At 42.9% G+C, this 24938-nt stretch overlaps 3 protein-coding genes across 8 annotated transcripts in view; 2 read left to right on the top strand and 1 right to left on the bottom strand.

Annotated features, from left to right (window-relative positions):
* Positions 1-8514, top strand: part of scn1lab (sodium channel, voltage-gated, type I like, alpha b) — a 35561-nt gene extending 27047 nt beyond the window's left edge. For all 5 annotated transcript variants that reach the window (XM_037090435.1, XM_037090439.1, XM_037090438.1 and 2 more), the window contains 6 exons: positions 1066-1341; positions 1925-1978; positions 2092-2229; positions 4277-4381; positions 4470-4740; positions 4830-8514. In XM_037090435.1, the coding sequence (XP_036946330.1) occupies positions 1066-1341; positions 1925-1978; positions 2092-2229; positions 4277-4381; positions 4470-4740; positions 4830-6022 (2037 nt within the window). In that variant the 3' untranslated portion in view covers positions 6023-8514. The remainder of the gene's footprint in view (positions 1-1065; positions 1342-1924; positions 1979-2091; positions 2230-4276; positions 4382-4469; positions 4741-4829) is intronic.
* A 1709-nt stretch (positions 8515-10223) lies between these two features.
* The window catches only part of xirp2a (xin actin binding repeat containing 2a), a 78916-nt gene continuing 64201 nt past the window's right edge, over positions 10224-24938 (top strand). Inside the window, exons 1-4 of the mRNA XM_037090443.1 lie at positions 10224-10483; positions 16843-16931; positions 17054-17291; positions 17945-18133. The gene's annotated coding sequence lies outside the window, so the exon portion shown is untranslated. The remainder of the gene's footprint in view (positions 10484-16842; positions 16932-17053; positions 17292-17944; positions 18134-24938) is intronic.
* On the bottom strand, positions 11804-19894 carry LOC119014968 (cysteine/serine-rich nuclear protein 3-like). Of its 2 annotated transcripts, none has more exons than XM_037090441.1 (5): positions 19569-19894; positions 17943-18116; positions 17018-17274; positions 16603-16914; positions 11804-15644 (listed from the first exon to the last, which is right to left on the bottom strand). In XM_037090441.1, the coding sequence occupies exons 2-5, from the start codon at positions 18088-18090 to the stop codon at positions 14502-14504; spliced, it is 1860 nt and encodes a 619-aa protein (XP_036946336.1). In that variant the 5' UTR covers positions 18091-18116; positions 19569-19894; the 3' UTR covers positions 11804-14501. The 2 variants fall into 2 exon arrangements, with proteins under 2 accessions (XP_036946336.1, XP_036946337.1); XM_037090442.1 differs by having other exon boundaries at positions 11805-15644; positions 16618-16914.

The following is a 24938-nucleotide window of genomic DNA, read 5'->3' as shown; positions in this document are numbered from 1 at the left end:
AGAAATGCGACTATCAGAAAATAAAGACCTTCACTGACTTGTTTTTGTATAGTTAAAAAAACTAAATAAACAAACTTCGTTTTTATGACTGAATAAACAAACTAACCTCAAAGGACAACACAACCTCATACTGTTTTACTTTATATGTGGCGGACCCTGCCACCTTTCTAGCTTCAAACAGTGTTCTGGGACCTTATTTTCCTCTCAGAGCAACTTGTTTATTCAGTTGTGGAACAAACGTATTGTTACCTCATTAGTATGGTTAATATTAAACGTCTGAGTTTGAATTTCTTCTCCAAAACTACATACTGCCCCTTTAAGCTAACTAGGCCACTTGTAGCATTATTTGGTTTGACATGGAGATGCCCTCAATAATACATACTTCCAGTTTAATTCTTCTGGGGTAATGTTTGATGTCATTTTGAATGGTTTTATCTCTTTAGCCTGACTGTAAGACTGCATGCTTATTACAGCATCTACATAGAGCGATCTTTTCTTTGCAATTCAACACTGTACTTCTATCTGCATGACTTTCTTCACATTGTGTCAATAGATTACTGTATATAGCTGTTCTGAGGCATTGTTTTCTGATGTTGCTTGTGTGGTGCCTTTGACCTGTAATTTTTTTCTTTGTTGTGTGTCTTTTTCATTTACAGTCAAACAAAATGTTGTGACTTCATCCTGCCTCTCTAAGGTTTTTTTCTGTTTTGCTTTTTTACCTATCAAATGTTAACTTTTCTCACCTGTCCACTTCCTTCTTTCCAACTGTCATGTTGTTAAATTCTCCTTGTAGATGGTGTTAAGAGCTTCATGTGTGCAGACATTACATATTGAATGCAGCTTTGAATAATACAGGAATGCTATGAATTTTTGAATCAGTCTTGGCTCTTGTTCTGAAAGTCGTAGCATCTGCCTCCCAGCTCAGTCAGATCAGGTTAAGAGTTAAGTGATTAGATGTAACTGCCACTTATCTAAATCAAACAGCCTCTCTATTTTGGAAAGCAGAGACATCAGCATGACCGGCAGGAGAGTGCTGAGTTTATCCGTGTGCTTCGACCTCTCCAGGTTGTGGTGAACGCTCTGCTGGGGGCCATCCCCTCCATCATGAACGTGCTGTTGGTCTGCCTCATCTTCTGGCTCATCTTCAGCATCATGGGCGTCAACCTGTTCGCAGGGAAGTATTACTACTGTGTCAACACCACCAACGACGAGGTCTTCCCCATCAGTGTCGTCAACAACATGACAGAATGCCTGAATTTGATAAACGACAGCGCCCGCTGGAAGAATGTCAAAATCAACTTTGACAACGTTGGGGCCGGTTATCTGGCTTTGCTGCAAGTGGTGAGTTAATTCTCCTTCATGAAGACAAAAATGTCTAAAATATAGAAGAGGAGTGTTTACGATTGAACTCTCTGGCTTCTAGTTTTGTCATTCTGATCACTGAGATGTAAGATTTTTATTCTGTCTTCTGCTCCCTGCATGGCTTCATTTACAAACTGGCACAGCAACAGCCAGACCAAAGCATATTAGATTACATCAAACAATGTAATAGTCTGCCAATTACTTAAAAAGGCTTTCAGAGATTTTTTTGACACTCAGGATGAAATTCAAAATAGGGAAAACCAGTTGGATTTATGTTTACAGGCAAATATTTGACAACCTGAGAATGAGAATCAAAACTCAGCTACCTTTCTTCAGAATCACTTTAAGAGTTTGCCAGCATCAGATATTGCTGCTTTGATTGTCAGATGTCTTAAGACGTGCACAGACACAAAATAAAAGTGTCAAATGCTAAGATGGCAAATTAAGGACCAAAGTAACACACTGTACTCCCTAGATGACAGCCAAGCAGTTTGACTTCAATCAGAGGGTTTTTTGAGCCCCCAACATCACCCAAACTGACAAAACTCTCATTTGCTCTCAGGCCACATTTAAGGGTTGGATGGACATCATGTACGCAGCCGTGGACTCTCGAGATGTAAGTGTCCTTGTGCCTAACAGAGGGATTTGTGGGTCTGCTTTCACAACTCAGCTTGTTTCTGTTATAGAAGCCGGTGGCTGTTTTATTTTGCTCTGTGTTGTTCCATCTAGTTGGAAGAGCAGCCTGAGTATGAAGTCAACTTGTACATGTACCTCTATTTCGTCATCTTCATCATCTTCGGCTCCTTCTTCACCCTCAACCTGTTCATTGGCGTCATCATCGACAACTTCAACCAGCAGAAGAAGAAGATAAGTTGCATTTTTTGCTTGTTGACTGTTATCAGCCTTCCAGAATAAGATGATAGTCACCAGTGTTTCCCAATATACCCAATTAGCATCTCCTTTCTTTGCAACTTTAATTCAGACGTTAAATTAACAGAATTACTTCAGTGTATCTCCCTGTCCAGACTGTAGCTTTTGTAGAGGCAGTAATGTTTCAAAGTAAAGATGAAATTCAAGGCAGTCCCTGGTTGTTGCGCCGCCGTGCTGGCTGTTATTAATGTTGACACACAGCTCTGGTTCTGTTCAATACCGCAGTGGAACAGGTAGACCTCCTGTGTCGCACTGTGCCAAGAACAAGCCTAGTCTGAGTACAGAGTCGCTGAAAAAGAGAAAATGCTCCCACACACTCACAAAGACACATCTTTGAAACTGCTTTCTAATGGAAATGTCAACTTTTTACATCATACATCAATGCAGAGGGCAACAGTGTGTACAGGAATCCACTCTTTCTCCTAGAATTAGATTTTCGGGGAGGATTTTATCCCCCTATGCCACAAAAATACATAAAAACCCAGCAGTGTCTGTGTTGCCTTGAATCACAAAGCCTGTGAAGGTTCACAGGTTGAGCCAAAGCAGACCCTCAGCTGTGTTAAAGAAAGAACCGAGCTCCAGAATAATGATTATCTGTAGCAGGGAGAGGACCTGCTGCTGCCAAGGATTACTGAGGGTGCATGAGTCACTGAGAAACACCCTGCCTGCATTCACACACACACATGCAGTGTCACAGTAAATGTAGTCTGGAGATGTGCCCTCCGTTCAACCAAGTGCTAACAAGTGGGATTGGCGACGCCCAGGAGGTGGAGGAGGGGGGAGAGGAGGGTTTGCACTGTGTTTGCTGTGCCTTGATGACTGACGTATGACTGAGACTCTGTATTAGTGTGTGTGTGTGTGTGTGTGTGTGTGTGTTGTTCAGCAGCCCCACAGCCACGGCGGCATCACATGGATGTTGTTCAGTGTTGACACCAGTCCTGCCTCCAGACACACATCATACACTCAGCGAGCCGCACTGAGAGTGTCATGTTTGCCTCACGCATGATATCGCGAGGGGGATTCACTTCTTTGATTAACGAGAGTGTAGTGACGGTGGCTGTGTGACCCCGCCACCCGAAATAGTGACATAAAGTAATGAGAACAAAAACACGAAAAAAAAAACCATGAAATGAAAGAAGGAGCTTCCTGCTGGTGCGGCTGATTTCTGTTGTGTGTCCTTTAAAGGGATCTCACTGCTGTTAATCATACTTAATGCCAACATACATCTACCTACTGATTGTGCATCAGTTTACCCAAAAAGAGTGACACACAATGTGGTACCGCAGCCATTTCCTGACTTTGTTTTTGAGAAATACAGACTTCGCAGGGGTTCCTCTCAGTAATTGAAGCACACCTGTGTCCTCTTCCAAATCGACTGTGTGATTGGTTTTCATGTCCTGCCAGCATGGGGTTACAAAACTCTAGACAGCAGCTACAACCAAAATGTTCACTTGACTTGAATCAGAATACACAGTTCCACAAACAAAAAAAAGAGACAATTTCCAAACACAATTTATGTAGATAGCAGAAATATCCTGTTATGAGGGACTCATACTCTTGTATGAATCTCACCAAAAACAAAGTTCTCCTCAGATTAAAGCCACATCATACACAAAAAACTTCAGACTATCACATAATGCAGGGATTTTTACCAGAATTCATTGAATAAGTCCAACAACTCCAAAATCACAAAACACAAATGTAAGGTACCATCTCAGTATTCTAATGGGCAAAATTGATATCTTTAAGTTTTGTCTGAACAGCACTTCAAAAGTAAAGGATTAGTTTGCCATCAGCCCACGAGAGCAAGCAAATATTCAACTAACGGAACACAGTTTCCTTTCTGTCTGGCAATCGTTTTATTATACCCTCTGTGCTTCAGAGATATTGATCCCTAGTGGCTGTGTTATTATTCACTCTGTTTTATAAGATGTGAATGTAAAATATCGGTGGTTATAACCAGTTTTTGTTGGGCTCCCTTTACTTTGGAGGTCAGGACATCTTCATGACAGAAGAACAGAAGAAATACTACAATGCCATGAAGAAGCTCGGCTCCAAGAAACCACAAAAACCTATACCTCGGCCGACAGTAAGACTGTGGGCTCCACTCACTCAGTTGTTTTAATGAAATATGCAGTAAGGAGATGTAAATGACTTGTTTTCTCCTCCACCCCTAGAATGCATTTCAAGGTTGTGTGTTCGACTGCATCACGAAGCAGGCCTTCGACATCGTGATCATGATCCTCATCTGCCTTAACATGGTGACCATGATGGTGGAGACGGACGACCAGACGTCAGAAATGGACAACATCCTCTACTGGATCAACCTGGTCTTCATCGTGCTCTTCACCGGGGAGTGCGTGCTGAAGATGATCTCGCTGCGTCACTATTACTTCACCATCGGTTGGAATATATTTGACTTTGTGGTGGTGATCCTGTCTATCGTAGGTAAGGAGACGTCTGAGGTGCACCAGCTTTCTTGTAGATCATTCATAAAACTTTGAGCTGAGTGTCTTATTTTTTTTTTGCTTTTGTAGGTATGTTTTTGTCTGAAGTTATCGAGAAGTACTTTGTGTCCCCAACGCTGTTCCGAGTGATCCGTCTGGCCAGGATAGGCCGAATCCTTCGCCTTATCAAAGGTGCCAAAGGCATCCGGACGCTTCTCTTCGCCTTGATGATGTCGCTCCCTGCCCTCTTCAACATCGGCCTCCTCCTGTTCCTGGTCATGTTCATTTACGCCATCTTTGGCATGTCCAATTTTGCCTATGTGAAGCGCGAGGCAGGAATCGATGACATGTTCAATTTCGAGACGTTCGGGAACAGCATGATCTGTTTGTTTCAGATCACCACCTCAGCCGGGTGGGACGGCCTGCTGGCGCCCATACTGAACAAGAGGGAGCCGGACTGCGACAGTCAGATGGAGCACCCAGGGAACTATTATAAAGGCAACTGTGGCAACCCGTCAGTGGGCATCTTCTTCTTTGTCAGCTACATCATCATCTGCTTCCTCATCGTGGTCAACATGTACATCGCTGTCATCTTGGAGAACTTCAGTGTGGCGACGGAGGAAAGCGCCGAGCCGCTGAGCGAGGACGACTTTGAGATGTTCTATGAAGTGTGGGAACGCTTTGACCCCGACGCCACTCAGTTCATGGAGTACAGCAAGCTCTCGGACTTCGCCGACGCTCTGGATCCACCGCTGCGCATGCCCAAGCCGAACATGATCCAGCTCATCTCCATGGACCTGCCAATGGTGAGCGGCGAGCGCATCCACTGCCTCGACATCCTGTTCGCCTTCACTAAGCGAGTGTTGGGCGAAGGCGGCGAAATGGACGTGCTGCGCGGGCAGATGGAGGAGCGCTTCATGGCCTCCAATCCCTCTAAGGTGTCGTACGAGCCCATCACTACCACCCTCCGCCGAAAACAGGAGGACATGTCGGCCATAATCATCCAGAGAGCCTTCCGCCGCTACATGATCCGCCTGGCCATGAAGAAAGCCTCCGCCCTCTATAAGGAGAAGCTGAAGGAGGGCATCCGCGACCCCGACAAGGACGTGATGGTCATCAGCAAGTTCACAGAGAACTCCACCTCGGACAAAATGGACATGACCCCCTCCACGGCCTCCCCGCCCTCCTACAACAGTGTGACGAAATCGGACAAAGACAAATACGAGAAAGAAAATAGAGAAAAGGAAAACAAAGGGAAAGACTTGAAAGACAGAAAGAAATAGACTTTTATGAAAAGGAACAAAAAAAAAAATCTAAATGCATCAGAGACATGAGGGAAATTTGTTTACAGCTTCTAACGGGGGTAGATACAGTAGATGTACGCTTGTGTGTTGATTGTCCAGAGGTGACAGAATGCGACGCCAGGTAAGGCCTGAAAATGGAGTGCTGTCGTGTCATATGTGAATACATGGGGTCCTTTCAGAGGGGAAACAAATGATCCAGCAGACACTGCCAGGGATTGTCTGGAACATGGAAAAGCCTCTCTGCAAAACGCTTGTGATTTTCCTATTGGTTGTTGTTACTATCTGACACACTTGAGTGTACTGTTAAGTTGTCTGTAGCTAGTGCTGCTGCTACTACTATAAATCCAGTGTCTTGAATTTAACAATCGCTGTATCACTTAACAAGTACTCTGCATTATTTTTTTTGGCTCATATCTTTTGGTTACAAGGTTTCTTTTTTAATGAGAAAGAATGTTTTCTACTTATTTGTGTCATTATCGTGAGAATGTGTCCACTGCTTTCACTGTTGTAAACATCACCAAGGGCAGACAAAAGTTAATGCTGGAAACTACAACCACCGTGTGAAAGTCGTACAGCGCAGGGTCAGTGCCAGAAAGCTCTTAAATCACACAGTACACGCAGCTGAAAGACAAAGCCAGCCGCTGGAGTGCGATGGGTAACGTCATTGTACCCACTGGTGAGCCATCAGTGATTGTGCTTCATCTGGACAGCCATCTCCCCTTTTTAATAGAAAAACATGAGTCTCTAAATACAGAGAAGCTGAATGTATGCAAGGAATGAGACATATTTAGAATAATTTCTTGACATTTTGGGAAATATTTTCCCTTTTTTAAGAGTTAGATGAGAAGATTTATACCACTCTTATGTCTGTCCATGCGATACGAAGCTACAGCGAGGCGACCGTTAGCTGGACTTAGCTCTTAAATAGTGAACAAGCTCAGCATTCTGCAACCAGCACCTGTAGAGCTCACTAATTACCATGATGTATCTTGTTTCTTTAGTTCATACAAAAACCTGAATGTACAGCAGTGACCGTAAAGTCACTGTTCAACGGGAAGTTGCACAGAGTAATTCAATGATCAGACTCCCCGAATATCGATACTCAAAAGCAGAGTATTGGTTGATATCGAGCACAGATCTGATACCAGTCTGTGAAATATATTAGAGTGATAGCATTTTATCAAACCCAAATCCAGCATCCCACTTTTATGTTTCACGAATCACTTTCCATCAATTAAAGTTACAAATAAATACAGCAAGATTCAGTTTAGCTCTGTAATGACCTGTTGTAAGACAGGAACTCAAAATGTGACAGGTTTACTTGCAAATTAAACAATATTAACATTGGTTAACCTGAGCTACAAACTTAAGAATGCATGAGCAGCAGAATATGTGAAATGCTTCTTTACGAGTATTTTAAATTCCTAACTTACTGAACAGTCTGTGGAATCAGAAAGCTTGAGGGATATTTTTAAACCTGTCTCTCCTGCTCTCAGTGTCAGGCTAGGCTAAGCTAACTGACTCCTGGCTGTAGCTTTTTGGTCAGCCTATGTACTCGCACGGTTTCAATTTTTATCGTCTGACTCTCTTTAAGAAAGTGAAGCTGTGTATTTCCCAAAATCTCACAACTTTTATTAAAGTAACATTCATCTGCCGCCATATTACAAAGTTCCCCTTGTAATGCGTTTGTTTTCTTCCTCCTCCTCCTCCACACATCCCCCAGAGCTCTTGTAAAGAAAATATCTTAAGTAACGAAATATACTAAAAAGAAAAAAATGTCGATCTTTCTAACTTCTCTCAAGCTAGAACATGACAATATATCACATTTAAAGGTTATAATATCACATATGTTTGTACGACATTCATGTTGTTTAAATTGAGAAGCGAGTGGTTTTAATGTAGTGGTTTGGTTTGTAAATAATATAGCTATTTGGGCCCACAGTATGCATCACACTTACATTTGATGTAAGAGCACTTTTTATCCCCCACTGCTATGTAATACCACGTGTGGCAGTCGTACATGTAAGTGTGTGTGTGTGTGAGACAGCCGGACTGCGTTTGTGTTTGTATGTCCATGTGTGTTCTTGTTAAGACTGCGAGAATGTACGCGTCTATCACTTTCAGTGCGAGTGAGTGTGCAAACTTGGGTCTGCGGGTTGTTTTATGTTCCACCGATTATAAATAACATTTTTACTGTAGATATGAGTGCATTTTTTGCCAGTCTTCGGAATTTTTGATTTACATTGTTTTTCTAGAAACTTTCCTTTTCCGCACTGTAACACATGACGAAACACATGTATGGTCCCCCCCCCCCCCCCGCATATCTGTAGATAGAAACCATGAAGCAATCAGTAGCCATCTCTCATTGCGCTTGTAGTGTTTTAGTGAACTGCATGCAAGAAGTGACTACTGTCCGCTCATATGGTCATATAATTTTAAAGCCAAAAGAATAAAGGACATATTTTTTGTAAATGCTTGTTTTTTTTTTCTCCATTTCCTCTCCAGCTGGTCTTTGTTGCTATGATTCAAAAGGTTTTTGTTTTTTTTCTGTGAGTGACATCCCGGTCTTTGCTCTGTGATCTGAACTGGAAGTATGATTGCTTAACACTGAACAGGATCATCCATGTGGTTCAAATACATGTTACACTAAACTATGTATCGATTTGCAAAAATGTGACAAGTGACTTTTTTTTTGTTATAACCAAAGATGTGGCAACAAAACACTAAAAAAAAAATTAAAAAAAAAAAAAAAAATCTAGATTTCCAAAATAAAACCTATTTTGGGAAGCACATCCTGCATGCATCCTGCTATTCATTGTGGGGTGCTCGGCGTATTCAACGAGGGTTAAACAGATACTCAGCTACGGAGATGACGGTCTGTTTTCAGCCTGAGGATAATTCACTGAATCTAGACGGCTGAGATTCCTCCCTGGGGAGACCGGGTCAGTAAACCCTGCCTGGAGGTGAAATGTAATAATCATTTATACGGGATGATGGCAAGTGGAATTACATTCAGAATGTTGAGATCTTTTTCTTTGTTCAGCTGGAATACTCAGTACACAATAAAACTTTAACCTTGTGCATTTATAAGCAGTATAAAGCTAGTAAATAAACACACTATAATGAACACATTATATTAATGTTCATCAAAACACATCACGTGAAGCAGCTGCAACTGGTGTACAGTTTATAACATGGCTGTGATGTATAATCACATCTAATGATATGTGATTACACATATTAACAAATCTTACGCCATTAGCTTTTAAATGAATGAAATGTACTAATTATTCAAAACTCTAACACAGGGTGAAACGGTGTTTGTCATTGACCTCAGAAGTAATAGGCTTCAGAAAATACTACCTCACTGAATTTCTTTCAGGGCTTTCAGCTGCATCTCATGGCTTTCATCAGCCAGCGCTAAATGTCTGATGTGACTGTTATCAGACTGCTGAATGGGCGTTATCATCGCACAGCTGCCCTATTCATATAATCTGGTGTCAATACTCACGTCACGTCACCTTTATAGACAACTCCTACTGTTTTTTACCCTGCTTATTGGCGAGATAATCACAGTTTAAATGCTCTTGCTTGAAATGAAATATCACATTTTCCACTAGACTGGTCTTTTTTGTTGAAGTTGTACCATTGATAAGCCATCCAAATAGATTATAACAGACTTTGGAAACTACTAGTAGGCTTTTGAGCCCTTACTAGACCCTGTGATGATAAAGCCCATTAAATGGTATTAAATATTATGACAGTGAAGAAACATCTCAAAGCTGTTATTTCTTCACATTATCCATTGATAATGTGAAGAAATAACAGCTTTGAGATGTCATTGTGTTGCAATGAGTCATCTATTCAAGTTAGCTCGCTAACAGCTAGCCCTTACCCACTTGGTACTTAATGCATTAGTCTATAACTATTTTTTATAGTTATATTTGCTAAAACTGTCATTAAGATCTGACAATAGAATAAGATGTAGGTCAGCTGTCTGTGGCTCCAACCAGTGGCCCTAATTTGATTTTCAAGAATCCAGCGCCCCAGATCAACACAACCAATCAGAGTCAAGGGGCGTGTCTGAGAAGTGTCAATCATTATGTTAGCAGCCCTGCTCCCTCACGCAGTGCCCCTCCCCTGCGCAGGCGCAGTGTCTGCTCTCACCTTGTCAGATAGTTCAAGCATACTCAAAGTCTACACAATGGCAGAGAACAGAAAACAACAACAGAGAGGCAAAACGCCCCACCACTGCCCACATCAAAGAGAAGAAATAAGAAGTCTGATGAAGAAAAGCAATGTAGCTAAAAGAGAAAGAATTGGACGGAGCTAGAGAGAAAACTAGGATCAATATCTGAGCGTCATTTCAGAGGTGGAGGAGTGGCGGTATTTGTAAGGACTCAAGTTCAACGCAGCGTTAGCGGCTTTTCTGCTGGACAGGTAAGGACCCCTGCTTTATATATGTTTAAAACTATGTCTTAACCACAAGGCTATGGTGGCGGCAGTTACAGTAATACTCGCAATAGTGTGTGTTGCAGTCGAGCTACATAGCTCGTTAATAAATTTGGCTTGTTAGCTTGTATGCTAACTATGCTTACTAAACAGTGTTTAGCTTTGTCTGTGGCTACTGGTTAGCAAAAGTGTCTTTTAAGTGACTGGGCAGTTATAACGTTACAAAGTTTGTGTCCAGTCCCTCTGAAGCTGAAGCCCGAGCTCCCAGCGCACAGCTAACTGAGCCCCATGCTAACAGCAGTTAACCTTAGCAGCAGTTAATGGTTACTCTGGCGATATGCTGGCCAATGCTTACACATTGCGGGTATAAAGTTTTGTATGAAAATCTTCCATAGCTTTGAGTCTCCTGTCCTGGTCTTCATCCGCCCGTATATAACCATCAAGTGAGCGATCTTAATCTGCTGATAAAGGCCACACAGTAAATAATAAAGCTCTCACTGAGATAATAAAGCTGTCTCTCACTGAGAGTTGCTTGGTGCTCGTTGTCAGTTTCTTCTCCACGTTGTGCAGAATCGAGTACTGTTGACCAGAAGAGCCAGACTGACACGTACATACAGGGAGAAGAAGGAGGAGGAGGAGGAGGAGGAGGAGGAGGTGTTGTTGGGATATACAGGAGGGGGAGACGGGAGGCGAAAAGCTTAGACCACTCCCACCCGGCAGCCTCCAGACGCTTTCCTGATTCTCTCCTCCTGTTGCCTGGCAACCTAACACTACAGCTCCCCTCGCCTGTGATTGATTAGCATCGTCTTTGAGCTTGCTTACCCACAATACCTTGCTCACCAGCAGGCATCCCCTGCCTCTAACCCCCAGCACAGTGGACATGCACCTGACCGGCTTGATTATATAAGTAAAGGGTGAGGTCAAGTGGTGGCCTTGTGTTCCAGATGAAATCTACAGCCTGTACTGTACACATGTGCGTCACTGTCAGCCGAGCACAAAGGGCCGCTAGACTTAATGTACATTTTGTCTGCGTTGTGTCCCCTCACCTGCTGCAGTCTGTTGTGTGGTTACACAATGAGCCATGAAAGTATTCTATACCTGAATAGAGATCCTTCCCCCTGTCTGATCTCTGCCTCAGCGAAACACAGCCGTGTCGACTCCGCAGCGCTGTCTAGAGGCTGCAACAACAACAACAACAAAAAAACCCTAAAGAAAACCCAGTGGTTGAGCCATGAATGAAAAACGGGAGAGCAGGGTGACACAGCAGTTAAGACTTGTCACCCTGACTGGAAAAAGGTGTGAGCTGACGTCAACATTTTCCAGGAAGCCTGACTTTTTTTTTTCTCTCACTGAGATTTAAGAAATGTTTGGGGTTTTTTTTTGGTGACATGGGGGAGATGTACTGAGCAAACACCAATGTCACAGATTGTCCCGAGGCAGAAAGCATGTAATCAACAGATACACTGACGTCAGAAAAGATGATTTAACCCCTTGATGTTGGAGGGGATGTAAGCAGAGGGGAGGGATGAAGTCAGTTTGTTGAGCAACAGACGCCATCTGCTGGTAGAAAAACAGACGACCACCTTTAAGCTGAGATGGATGTTCAAAAAGGTTTTTTTTTTTATTCACACACTCATGGAAATGTACAATTGATTTTTAAAAAGAACATGAAAGATATTTGGCCCCCAGTTTTGGCAGTTTTGAGAGACAATAAGTTAATAATTTAATCACATTTGTTCACATGACTGTAAAATGATAAACAACATGCATAGACCGGATGTTTCTCTAATCTTGCTAAATGTTTTGGCACACGTGTGTGTTAAGGTCCGATTAACACCGAGGAGACATCGATAGTGACGTTACTGAGTGGAGAAAAGAAGGACAGCAAATAGGAGGGACACATTTGAGGCAAAATATATAGGTGCTGTGTCAAAATGATGGCTTTAAAGGTCATAATTTTGCATCAGGTGCCTTAAATTTATAGCAAAATACCTCATCGTCAGCATTTTTACATGTTCACGCAATATAACTTGAAAAATGTGCTTGTGCTCTATGTTAGCAGGCTGTACACGTTGGCTAACTTCAGCATGCTAACATGTTAACACTGACAGAAATAGCTTGCTCATGTTAATGTGTTGTGTTATGTTAGCTAGCATTTGCTCACTTGCCAACACAAATAACAGTTAAGGAGGCTAAACTTGCTAACTTTTTGGCTACATGGAGGCGTCAGACAGAAGCGATGAATGCTTTATCGACATGTAAGGTTTTACGCTGATATTGCTAACTCGTGAGAAGACACAGCACATCTAGCAGACGAAGAGCAACATTAGCATACCATTTGGAGTCGTGTTTGTGTTCGGCCCATAAATGTAAGTCCAATGTTCTCTCCTGTTTTCGTTTTCCACCACCACCTGAAGGAAATGCCTCCCTCTTTAGCCGCTAAATGCTCAACTATATTCACCAGCTAGTTGTTAATTTTGTTTACCATTTGTCAAAGAACAACAGGAAGAGTACAGTGGGTTTCTTTTAAATGAATAAAGCTGTCTACTAAAGCAAAATACGAAGGTAACTAGCTAGTATTTAACTCAAAGTACAGCTATGATTGATTGTATTTGGTCAAAGTCAAACTTTGCCCTTATGATGAAAAGTTACATTTGCTTACTTGTTAGCTTTTTTAGCTTATTTGAGAAACCAGACAGAAGCTGTAAACATGATACTGACATATATTCACGTTTTAAGTTAATATGGCTGAAGAGCAACATTAGCATTAATATGGAGTCATGTTTGTGTACACCTCATGAATATAAGTCCAATTTCTGTCTCCTGTTTTTAGCTCTGTGTTTGTTCTCCACCAGCTCTTGAGGAACGTATCTGCCTCCTCTTTAGCTGCTAAACACTCCACTATGTTCACCAGCTAGTTGCTAACTTTGGCTGCCATGTGTGTCCATCTGATGAATGAGAATATAATATTTAATCCTGTTTTTAGCTCTGTGTTTGTTCTCCACCAGCTCCTGAGAGAAATACAGTATCTGCCTCTTTAGCTACTAAATGCTGACCAGCTAGTTGCTAACTTTGTCTGCCATTTGGTAAAGGACAGGTGGGGTACAGTAGATTTATCAGAGCTTTTTAAGCTGAAAACAGTTTCATGTTATGGCCATAAACAGAGCAGCATAAGTGAATCAAAGTAGTAAAGTTACAGGCCAGACAACCAAAACAATGAGCTAAAAGAGGCTGAAACACACTGCAAAGTCGGGTGCAAATTGTTTTTCACTCACATGTAATCATGTTATCCATTGTTTATAGAAAAAATTGATTATAGCTGCTTCAACAGATGTCCAAAGTTTTTAAAATTCATCCTGTTGGGAACAATAATGTCTGTACAAAACTTCATGACATATCCTTCAATATATGTTCAAATATTCAAGTCTAGAATGAAGGCCTTGCCATGCTGTGAGCAAGGCTAAAATCTGAGCACAAAAGCGGGGGCGGGAGGCCTTTAGGTATGAATTGTAACAGATGTATATGTTTTTATCATTTTACAGTTTGTGTTGAGCCTTGAAACACTTTACGTAAACCAAACACATGCTATACAGACAGGCATTTTAGAACGATTGGCAGCAACGATGAGACACCAGCACAATGGAAGAAAGTGAAACAATACGAGCACCTCAAAACCTTAATTTGTCACAGATGCCTGTCATGACCACTAAACATGCTGTAATGATCAAAGACTTTATAACAGGGCATAAATTATACAAGTAACGTTCAGAAACACTGTTTATTGAGCTTTATCTTTATTTTTTAGTCTATTGCCTAAGCCAACGATCTTGGAAAGGTTCAGAGCTAAAATTAGATCACCTCTTTGAGCCCTCTGTTAAAATCTGTGTGACTCGTTCTCTCTTTGGAAGTGCACTTATCAAGAATAAATCAAACTCGTCGCTGAAGGTCGCAATTCTTGAATAAAGATTTCCAATTATCAACTGATTCCTCTCTGAACTCTGAATCATCAGGTACTGTCTGAGCATGATGTGTCTGTTGATTGTTCAGCCTGCATTTGCTGTCCCGGTTTCTCCGGCATCGGCTCCTTTATTTCCTCCTGCGTCTGCTCCAGAGACCCCGCTGAAGCCTCAGTCTGTGAGTCATGGTCTGGATTGTTCTGGAGGTCTGTGGAGAGCTGCTGTTCCTTGGCTGCGCCAGCAGGGGCAGCACTGCTCTCACGGGTTTCTACATGTGAGCAAGTTTGGAGAGTCAGGGACTCTGTGGGGTCGGGGAAATGGCAGGGAGTGCTCTGCTGCGTTGTCTGGTGGAGGGGCTCTGTGTTCATTTTGGACTCTAACGCGGTCTCTACTGTGGGGAGTGTGGGGGTGCCGCTGACATTTTCACTGAGGAAAGCAGGAGTGTCATTCACAGAGCTGTCCATTTGATAATGCTGCATGGAGGGAGTGCTGTGAAAGGGGTTACTGAGGCCCATGAGTGTGTTGTTAGAGTAACTCAGCACTGAGGGCAGTGGAACTGGATAGGGCGGAGGACCCGTTCCGTGCATCGAGCAATCCCACTCCTCCTCTCCCTCCTCCTCTTCATCCTCATCGTCCTCCTCATCCTCCTCGTCCTCCTCGTCCTCTTCTCCGTCCTCGGGGTCGATTGTCTCCAGGCTGTGCGTGCTGCAGTCCGACAGCCCGCTGCAAACACTGCTGCCGTCCTCGTCTTCCTCATAAGCCTCATCATCATCTTCTTCGTCGTCTTCCTCCTCCTCCTCCTCTTCCTCTTCTTCCTCTTCTTCTTCTTCTTCTTCCTCTTCCTCCTCTTCATCTAGATGCGAATCTGTGTCGCCTGTGTTCTGGAGGTGCATTATGGGAATGTGCGGCGCGCCACTCATCAGTGGAAACTGCAGGTTCGGCTGCTGCTGCTGCTGGACCAGGGAGGAGTCACCATGGTAACCGTTGCCATTGGTTACAAGCTGCTGCTGCTGCTCCGGCTGCTGCTGATGATGATGATGCTGCTGCTGCTCCTCGCGGCTCCTTTCCAGCTCCAGCTTCATGATCGTGTGCAGGAAGTGGGTGCGCACCCGGACCGGGTTGAACTCCAGGCGGCCTGTCGTGTTGCTGCAGCCCTCTTTGGTGCAGCCACATGGGAAGGACATGCGGTCAACCTGAGGACAAAAATAAATAAATCAAATCCAACAGTGTTGAAGAGAAGTAACCGAAAAGGTGAATTCAGCTGCCAATCATAGCTGGTCATGCTTGAAGAGAAACTGCAGGAACCACTGTGGGTGTCAGATGTATATGATACCCTGAAAATCTCAACTAAAATTAGTTTGCTTGCATGACAGGCTAAATTAAAGGGTTATATTACTCTCAATGTGTGGGTTATAAAATTAGCTATCAGTGTTTGTCTTAAAAAATCCTCCCAAACCTCGAGGATGAATTTAAAGTACATGACATTAAAGTGAAGTCTCTGAAAACCATTTTCAAAGGCTGTTCAAACATGACTGGTCAATATTAATTGGACTATGTGTGTGTGTGTGTGTGTGTGTGTGTGTGTGTGTGTGTGTGTGTGTGTGTGTGTGTGTGTGTAATTGCAGGGCTTCCAGTGTAGCAAGCGGATATTCCGATATAGGATATTGTTCCTCTTCCGTGCACTGGTCATTGGATTGTTAACAGTCTGATTAGCAACTTGAGATGTCTAGACACCATTTTCACTAATCTCAATAAGCAGATATTAGCACATGAAAGCAAATAAATTGGAAAAAAGCTAAATCCTTGACTGACGTTGCATTGCGGCTGATGCATTTCACCTCTTTTGGACTGATTTCCTGCATGCAACCGATCAAAACCTACTTGGACTATAAACAGAAACCAGAACACTTTCAAAACCAAAGTCTTATCTCTTGTCTCCAGATTATATGCACAATCTGTTTCTGGAGATTAGGAGAAGATTAACGCTGGGGATAATCTCGCTGCAGAAAAATAATAAAATATTCCGACGATTGGACACATTCAAATTGAAATCCAAGGATCTGATTTCTTCACAAAACTAGTTTTGTTTGAAAGAAGTTTTACTGCACAAACAAACATGAACAACACTTTAGTATTACAGAATGGCCTCACCACAGTTCCATTTACCTGGCACTTAATGCCGGCCAGGCTGCAAGCACAGGTCTCCGGGTCGCATATCCCCCTGCAGCGGCACCCACACTCCTCTCGGGACATGCGAAGGGCGCGCAGCTCGTGCTTCTCCTCCACGTCGATGCGTCGCACCCCCGAGGAACGGAGAAGGGCTCGACGCCGTCTGGTAGTCAGAGGCTGGAGGAAGAAATAATCATCCACCTCTGTGTTGTCCACATCCAGGTCGTCTTCAGAGATGTCGTCAAGCGTCAGGGTATCCGCCTCCATGGATGACACGGTGCCATTTTTAGTCAGCTGGAGGACAAGAAAAGGTAGGTTAAATTGAAATTGCCCGCCTACATATTTAGACCCTGAGAAACTCTGAGGACTGGCTGACAAACATATAGAAAACACTGACTTTGAGTTTGATGGCGTTCAGTTTCTCTTCTTTCAGGTGATTCCTCAGCATGTTCCAGTGGCTCTGTTTCTGCTCCATGGCGAACTCCCTGAGGGTGAAGCGCTTCACCCCGCTGTGACGAGGTGACATCCCCAGGGTGCTGCCACCTTGTGTGGGCACGCTGGTGAAGCCCTGCCGCCGGTTGAAGTAGTAGACCGTCACGCTCTCGAAGTGCACATTACGGCCCCGCAGTCGCTTTGACTTCTGCTGGAGAGTGGCTGAGATGGAGACAGAGGTATGAAACACGTTGAGTAAAAGAGTACTATTTTTGCCTAATGCTACAAAATGGTAGTTAAAGGTAAAAGGTAGAGACTATAATTTTTGCACAAGAGCGGCCATGAGTAGAATTACAGGATAAATGTTAGAACGTAGCGTCAACCAACCGACAAACCAATATCTCGCATTGTTGGCAAAATTAGATTAGCCAGAATACTCTGCTGCTAATACCACATCAAGTGGGACTGACTAACTGGGTCACATTAGCTGTTTTGTTTGCATAACTGGGTCTTTGGGTGACATAAAACATGGTGTCATCAGCACAGAGTAGGAACATATTTTTGTTGGCTAACCAGAAGGTTAGAATTTCCTGGTTACCTCTACAAAAACCTTTTGCTAACTTCACTAGATATCTCTGCAAAGTTGTACATAGATATCTTTGAATATCAAAACTAATTTCTGCACATTCTGCTGATACTTTCAGTTAAATTTTGAATGTTTTGAACCAAAAAAGTCTTCAGTGTTACATCTCTAAGTTTATACCGCCCTTCTGAATGACACTACAGAAATGCTGTTTGCATGTGACCTCAAGTCTTTCTGGTGCTCCATATTGTACAAAAGCACGATTGCTGTAGCTGCTGACAACGGCAGTGTGGTTATGTGATCTTACAGTCCAGCAGTCCTGAGGGGACCGGATGGTTGAGACTATCACTGCTGTTGCCGCTGTCGCTGCAGGAAACCTCATCATCATCGGAGCCCTGCAGGGACAGGTAAGGGGACGGGCCCTCCTCAAGCTTCCTCTTCAGGATCCCGCTCATCGTGTGGCTCCTCCCACTGGTCGTACCTGCACAAAGGACATGGGTAAAGTTAATGACTGCACACAAATCTATGATTGGCTTATCTAAGTTATGGGTCTCATAGAAAGGTGAGATGCTGGAGACCAAAAACAGAGTGAAAAGAGAACGACTTGTTAGCATGTTTGGTCTATAAACTTTAAAGATTGATAGACTGTAGATACCAACACACATCTGGTCCCCAAGCTCCCAGTCTGAACTGCTAGTTGCAACGCTATTCGCTTTGAGTAGGACTTTGACAGGTGGCCATCCTCAGATCAGCTGCCATTCTGACTAGACCGGGCATACCATTATCACCATTTTATCTGAAATGGGCTCTTTGTGGCAAATCGGCTGTATAAATCACTTTTTTATTGGCCATATGTCCAAGGGATGTGACTTTATGCATGTTCCGCTAACATAAACTAACGACCAGATTTCAGCACAACACATCCTTAGGGACACAGCGTAGTTTTGGACACACTGCGAATTTTAACATTTACAATATTGATGCAGTAATAATACAAATTCAGTGTTCTGGGGGGACCTTGTCTTTGAGAACAGCTTTTTTGTTCAGTTATGGAAAAAATGAATATTTCTGTTTAAAACTAGAAAGGTGGCAGGGTCCGCCACATATAAACAAAGCAAAACAGTATCAAGTTGTGTTGTCATAAGGTGGGTTTGTTGATTTAGTTTGTTTATGCAAGATTAAGATATTTCCCCTATGAGTTAAATGTCCTCCCTGAAAGGACATAGTGCACCTTTATATTTCAAATTTATAAAACTGTTGAGCTGACTGCTTGGACTGGTGGAGGATTACATCATATGCAGCAGAGCTGAATGCCGGCCCGAGCTTGTTCCTCTCTCTCAGGCTTTGTCTCCCTTCTCATACTACCTACTGCAGCACAATTATATTCTTATCTTCATTTTCATTCTACATTTTTTTTATTTCTTACCCTCCTTCGCTCTCCTCTACCTCCAGCCTCCCTTATATTCAGCTCTATATACTTACCGCTTTTCTGGAATAATCTGTAAAAGCATAAAGATCTTAAGCAGTAGGTACCCTGAACACATCATCCTACGTAACATCTCTCTATGTATGTGATGTCACAGAAGGTGTTGCAGTTTTATTTGGAGGATCCAGGAGGGTTTCCTGTTGCCTCTTTAACCTAAACGTCCCTGCTCAAGCTCTCTTAATCGGTGCCATTTGGAACACATACACACACACACTCCACACACACACATACACACAAGCCAGCTCACGTGTCTGCATGCATGCGCAAACCTCCCACTCCCCTTTTGCGTGTCCACCAAGGCTCTAACAAGGGAATTCTTATTGACAAATGTAAATCAGCATCATCCCCGTGACGTGATTAAAAACCCTCTCAGTGTGGCCGCTTGCATGCACAAAGGGGGGGCTCTCGCTCTCTCTCTCTGCGCGAGGCTCTCCGGCCGCCACTGACCTGTTTCCTCGGCTCGCCTTTTGGTTTCCAGGAAGTCCTCGGCTCTCTCCTCTGCATCACACAGTGCTCACCAGCAGCGGCCAAACATCCCCATGTGTCGTGATGATGCAGTGAGAGCTGCCATGATGCCTGCTTTCTCTCTCTCTCTCTCTCTCTCTCTCTCTCTCTCTCTCTCTCTCTCTCCCTCTCTCGCTCGCCCGCTCCCTCTCCAGCAGCCTCTGGCACTATTGTGCAGCACTGAGCACCTCTGCCTCTGTCACTATCTCATGCGCTCTCCCTCTGCACCCTCATCCTGTGCTCACACTGTCAACTCTCCCTCACTGTCTGATTCTCTCCTGCTCTGCACACCCCCCCTCTTCCTCCTCTCTCCCTCTCCCTCCCTCTTTCTCTCTCTCTCTCTCTCTCTCCTCACAAAGACTTGTTAGCTCGATGCTGCTGCCGGCTGGAGCGCTGGAGCTTGACTGAGGTGAAGCAAGCCCCTTCGAGATCACAGAGGAAAAAAAAGGGGGGGGGCTGGTAGTGGATGTGGTGGTGGATGTGATGGGGTGGGGGTGGAAAGTGTAGATTCTGCTATGTGGAATATCTTTTTTACAGTCTCACAGAGAATTATTTCATACTTGAGCAGTATTCCAAGACAAATGAGTTTCCTGCAATTTTTTTTTTTTATTCCTCACACTTTGCAGAGCATTTATAATGCAAATGCAATGTGCTTTTTTTGTTGTTGCTTTGTGGCGTTTCCTCCTGTTTTCGTCTCTATAAAGCTGATTTGAAATTTAAATTGACGGCACAGACAAATAGATCAGAGGGAAAACACGAGAGGAAACGGAGACAATGACTCAGGAATCAATCATTCTCACTGTGCTTTTATGCGGAATAATATTCGGAGTGTTGTACGGGTCCGTCACATTCATCCAGGGGAGAATGATGTGTATACAACAGCATCTATTGTTGGCCATTGTGTGCTACCAACTACAGGAAGTTGAGATAAAAGGGCCTGTAAACGAGGCATCATAACACATTGAAAGATTGATCCTTCATTATATACTTTCTTTTAGGCTAATTATTGTCACAGATAATATCATTAGACTGCTATAGGAGCTACATCATAACAACAACAACAGCATTAACTTGTTTCCAACAAAATGTATCCTCTGAGTTTTCTTGCCAGTTTTAGCTTAGGAAAATAAACCATGTTTGGTTGTTTGTAACTTAGAATATAAGCTGAATATACAAAAATGCCATTCAAATCAATATAATATATCAATTTACAGTTACACATGATTTTGAAGTAGCTTAACCTCACTAATTCCTATAAATCCCACAAGGATCAAAGGCTTGGCTGGCTGTTTGCAGGGTTTGGTTGCATTTTTATTCTCCGTCACATCTGGACTTATGACGACAAATACAGGTTGATGTCAAAGACAAATTAAGGGGAAATCAGTGAGTAGGCTGGCGCACATCTTATTTAGCTAAAGCGAGCTGACGACGGCCAGCTTCACTTAAAACACGGGTCTCTTGCCTCAGAAAACTTCAGTTAACAAAATTTCGACCAAAAATTTAGTTTTCTACTTCAGGGCTATTTTATTATTGATTTCAGCCACAAAACTTACAGTTGCAATCTGTCTAGTTTTGTAAATAATCAATTAGAATTTAAGATTATCTTTATTTGACCTTTAAATTATATTTTAAAATATGTGTGCAGTAGCTAGATGGTGCATTTGCGAATATAGTCACTTCAAATAAATGAAAATGGATAAATAGAACCCGAAATATTCTACATGAATAAATATTTTATGAAGACTGGCAGCTAGCCTAGCAATGTTTTCCTCTTGTGCTTTTAAAAGCACTGTTATAATCAGGTGGCAGAAGACATACTGTGTGATGTGAGTGCGGTCTGACCTGTGCTGGGCGTGTTGTGAACAGTACCACAGTGCAATGTGATAAAGAATTGCAGCGTCACACAGTTAGCATTATTGTACCAAAAAATAGCTAAAAAACTATGGAAACAAACTTGCATCGACTTTAACTGAGCACTGATGTAATGCATCCCACAGCAAGCACACAATGTAACCCAGATCAAACACAGTCATTGTGTCGCCTGACCAACAGGTGCATGCTGGGTTCAGCTAACACGCTAAATGCTAAAATCCTCATTCTTGAGCAGTGACTCCTGTGTTCGTTTGTGAGGTGCGTCAAGCCTCTCTGCTGTTTCTGACAACAACCTCCGTCACAGCTGAGACAGCGGGGCCTCGCTGGGCTCGGGGAGGGGGGGTGAGGAGGGCAGTGGGACAGAGAGGCAGGGTGGATTAGGTATATTAAGCTTTAATTAAAGAAATAAGCAGAGCAGCTGAACCTTAAGCACACAGTGGAGGACTTTGTGGTGAGCAAAGCCCACCGAACGTCGCTCAGACAGGTGAGCACAACAACACACTCACTGATTGTTGTACATCTCTGTACAGAGTCAACGTTGCCAGGCAACGTAGCGCTGTGTGTATTAGTGTGCGCACGACATGTGTGTGTAAAAACGGTGCAGCTCTTTGCTTTAATGTGTGTAGTTGTGGCTGTTTGTGTTGTGTATACATCTCTGTGTTGTCTGCCTTGGTGGTGATTCATGAAACAGCAAGTTATTTCAATTCTGTAGCTCAATATTGCTCGTGGGCAAAGTCTGTCTCTTTTTGTTTGTCATCGGTCACTTTTGTTTGATTGTCTGTGTTTTGTCCTCCTTTCAGTTTGAGTCTGCCGAGGAAGGCAGTTGTAGATTTACAAGTATGTACTTAATAACCTCTTGTATGCACAGACTACAAAGTGCTGTCTGTAGGAAAGGAATTCATTGCTTTCTTGGTCTGATTTAGTGAAGAAATGTAACCTTACTTTAAGATTAAACGTCTAAGGCAATTTTGAGGTGGACTGAGACATGCAAGTGACTAGATTAGAAAAAAAAGCTGTTTTCAGGTGATTTAATTAACATTAAATTCCTTCAACGGGAGTCCGACGAGAGAAAATTCATTAACTCACACTGATTTTCCGACCGAATGAAATTGCTCAGGACTGCTGGGTGGGAAATGATGTGCGACATAAATCGGTTCCGAAATAAATCAATCAGACTGTGGAGCATTGTAGCCTCGCCTAAACTCACCTGTGAAGTACATCCAGTTTAAAACAAACTGAGGTCATGATTGAAATTCCGTTGAAAAAAAGTTTTGACGAGGTGCAAACCAAACTCCATTCATATTTCAGAGCATTTAAAACCCTTTTTTTCCAAAAATATTTGTCATATTTTATATATTTACATCTGTACATTATGTTCCTATGGAGACATCTGAGCTCAAGGATGAATGGTAAAAAGAAATTAGGTGACCCACTAACAGTCCATGTGGTGCTTATTATATGTGAGTATAAATTAAGATGATGAGCATAGTAGTAGATATCACGGCAATGGTGGTCTAAAGGTTAGAGAAACCTGAGGGAACCCTTTCTACATTTATGGAATTTAGCGCTAATGCTAATAATGCTGAATGTAAGTGTGCAGATATACAACATCCATGGCTAACTGTTTCCAGGGCCTGGAGTAGATTCACACCAGTATTTAAAAAAACAGAGAACCTCATTTGGCTTCTTGCGCAGAACATTTTGACTCGTCATAGAAGAAAAAGCACGATGACAGTAACAATGGATGTGCTCTGTTATATTGAGGGGTCCCAGTGGACCACGAGTATGTGACGGCACCTTGTCTCTCATTCACACCCGTGCCTTTCTCGGTCTGACGCGTACATTCAGATGGCTATTACGGCGTGTTTTGGAGGATGAATGTAGAAAACGTCACGGTATAGAAATACAGAGACATTTCCTCAAAAGATAAAACATGTGATGAACCACCCAACCCCCACGCAAGGACTCCTAAACATCGTTTCTATAGCAATGCCAGACCCTGAACGTCCTACAGTGTCTCCCCATTATAGTCGTGTGCTTGGCTGAAAAAAATTCTGCAAAAAGCTGCCGAGAGCCTCAACCTTGACTTGTATGGAATATAGAGAGAGGCGGAGAGAGAAGAGAGTTTGTGCGTGCGTGTGTGTGCGTGCGTGTGTGTGTGTGAGATTTGGCTTCATCCCTCAGACTTTTTTTTTTTTTTTTTCCGATGCAGCACAGAGGAAGTCGGGAAAGAAAAATAGAGACTCACAAGAAGCTCTGCGACCTGCTCGGAATTGAATAAAAAGTAAATTTATGGTTGATATTACTCATAAATAAATGGTGCTGATCAACGTAGTTATTATATTGTGATCATATTTGAAATGATAATCTAAATAAAGAGTGAAGACCTGCAGAGACTGTTTCTCTTGGTGGCGAGGAGCCTCCACTATTAGTTTAAAGGCTAATTAAAAAGTGGTGGAGCTTGTGTTCTATCTGGCCGCCATTTAGACGGATGCTGGATGAAACTTCTGTTGCGTAGAGGCAAATGCTCTTGACCATGAGGGGCAAAATAGACCTAACAAGATAGATCTTTTTTTAAAAAAAATGTTATTCCTGCACAGTGTGTGATGATCAGTGGAAAAATGATGAAAAGTTGCTGCTTTTTTTTTAAAAAAGAAAAACAAAAATCTACATGATTTTTAGTGCATAATCAGTTTTGTGATTACAGTCGGTAGCTGTTTTTTGTTTTGTTTTGTTTTGTTTTTGTGTGCTCCACTCTGAATCGCCTTGTTTCCTCCTGGCAAAGATGGAGTGGCAACGTGCGGGAGAGACGGAGTGATCCTTCCAATCAGCTTCCATGGCAACGCTCCACGAGAGGGAGGGAGGGAGAGAGGGAGGGAGGGATGGAGGGAGTTTGAGTTGGAGGAGGAAGCAGCTAGAGGGGGTTTGTGGGGAGGTGGGGGCTGGGATGTGGCTGCAGCTCCTAACACTGAAGCATGAGGGGAAAAACTGGGAGAGGGTTTTTTTTTTGTTTTGTTTTTCCACAGCGAGAGAACATGGTGTGTGTGTGTGTGTGTGTGTGTGTGTGTGTGTGTGTGTGTGTGTGAACAAAAGGTACGATGGAGGAAATCTAGACATTAAAATAACTCTATTATTTACCCTTTTTACGACACACACCAAGTGTCTTTATTATTTTTAGATGGAATACATGGCGTATGAATATCACCCTAGTGGCCGTGCTCTATAATGGGAGGCTCTCTCCTGTTTACATCCTGTCTTTGCTGCTGATGTGGCTCTTAAGGTCACCAGAGGACACGGCGACCATCTGTACATGTGAATGTAGTTAGGGCTATAAGGACAGGATCCTGCGATAAATAATGAATAACACATACTAGTATCACTGTTCTTGTGTTTCATGTCAGTAGGAAAAAAATACCTAAATAGCACGAGACAGCTGTATCG

This window comes from Acanthopagrus latus, chromosome 24 (genome assembly GCF_904848185.1).
Source record: "Acanthopagrus latus isolate v.2019 chromosome 24, fAcaLat1.1, whole genome shotgun sequence".
Lineage (NCBI taxonomy): Eukaryota > Metazoa > Chordata > Actinopteri > Spariformes > Sparidae > Acanthopagrus > Acanthopagrus latus.
Note: the sequence above shows the minus strand (reverse complement) of the source record. Positions and strands in the feature narration are given on the sequence as shown.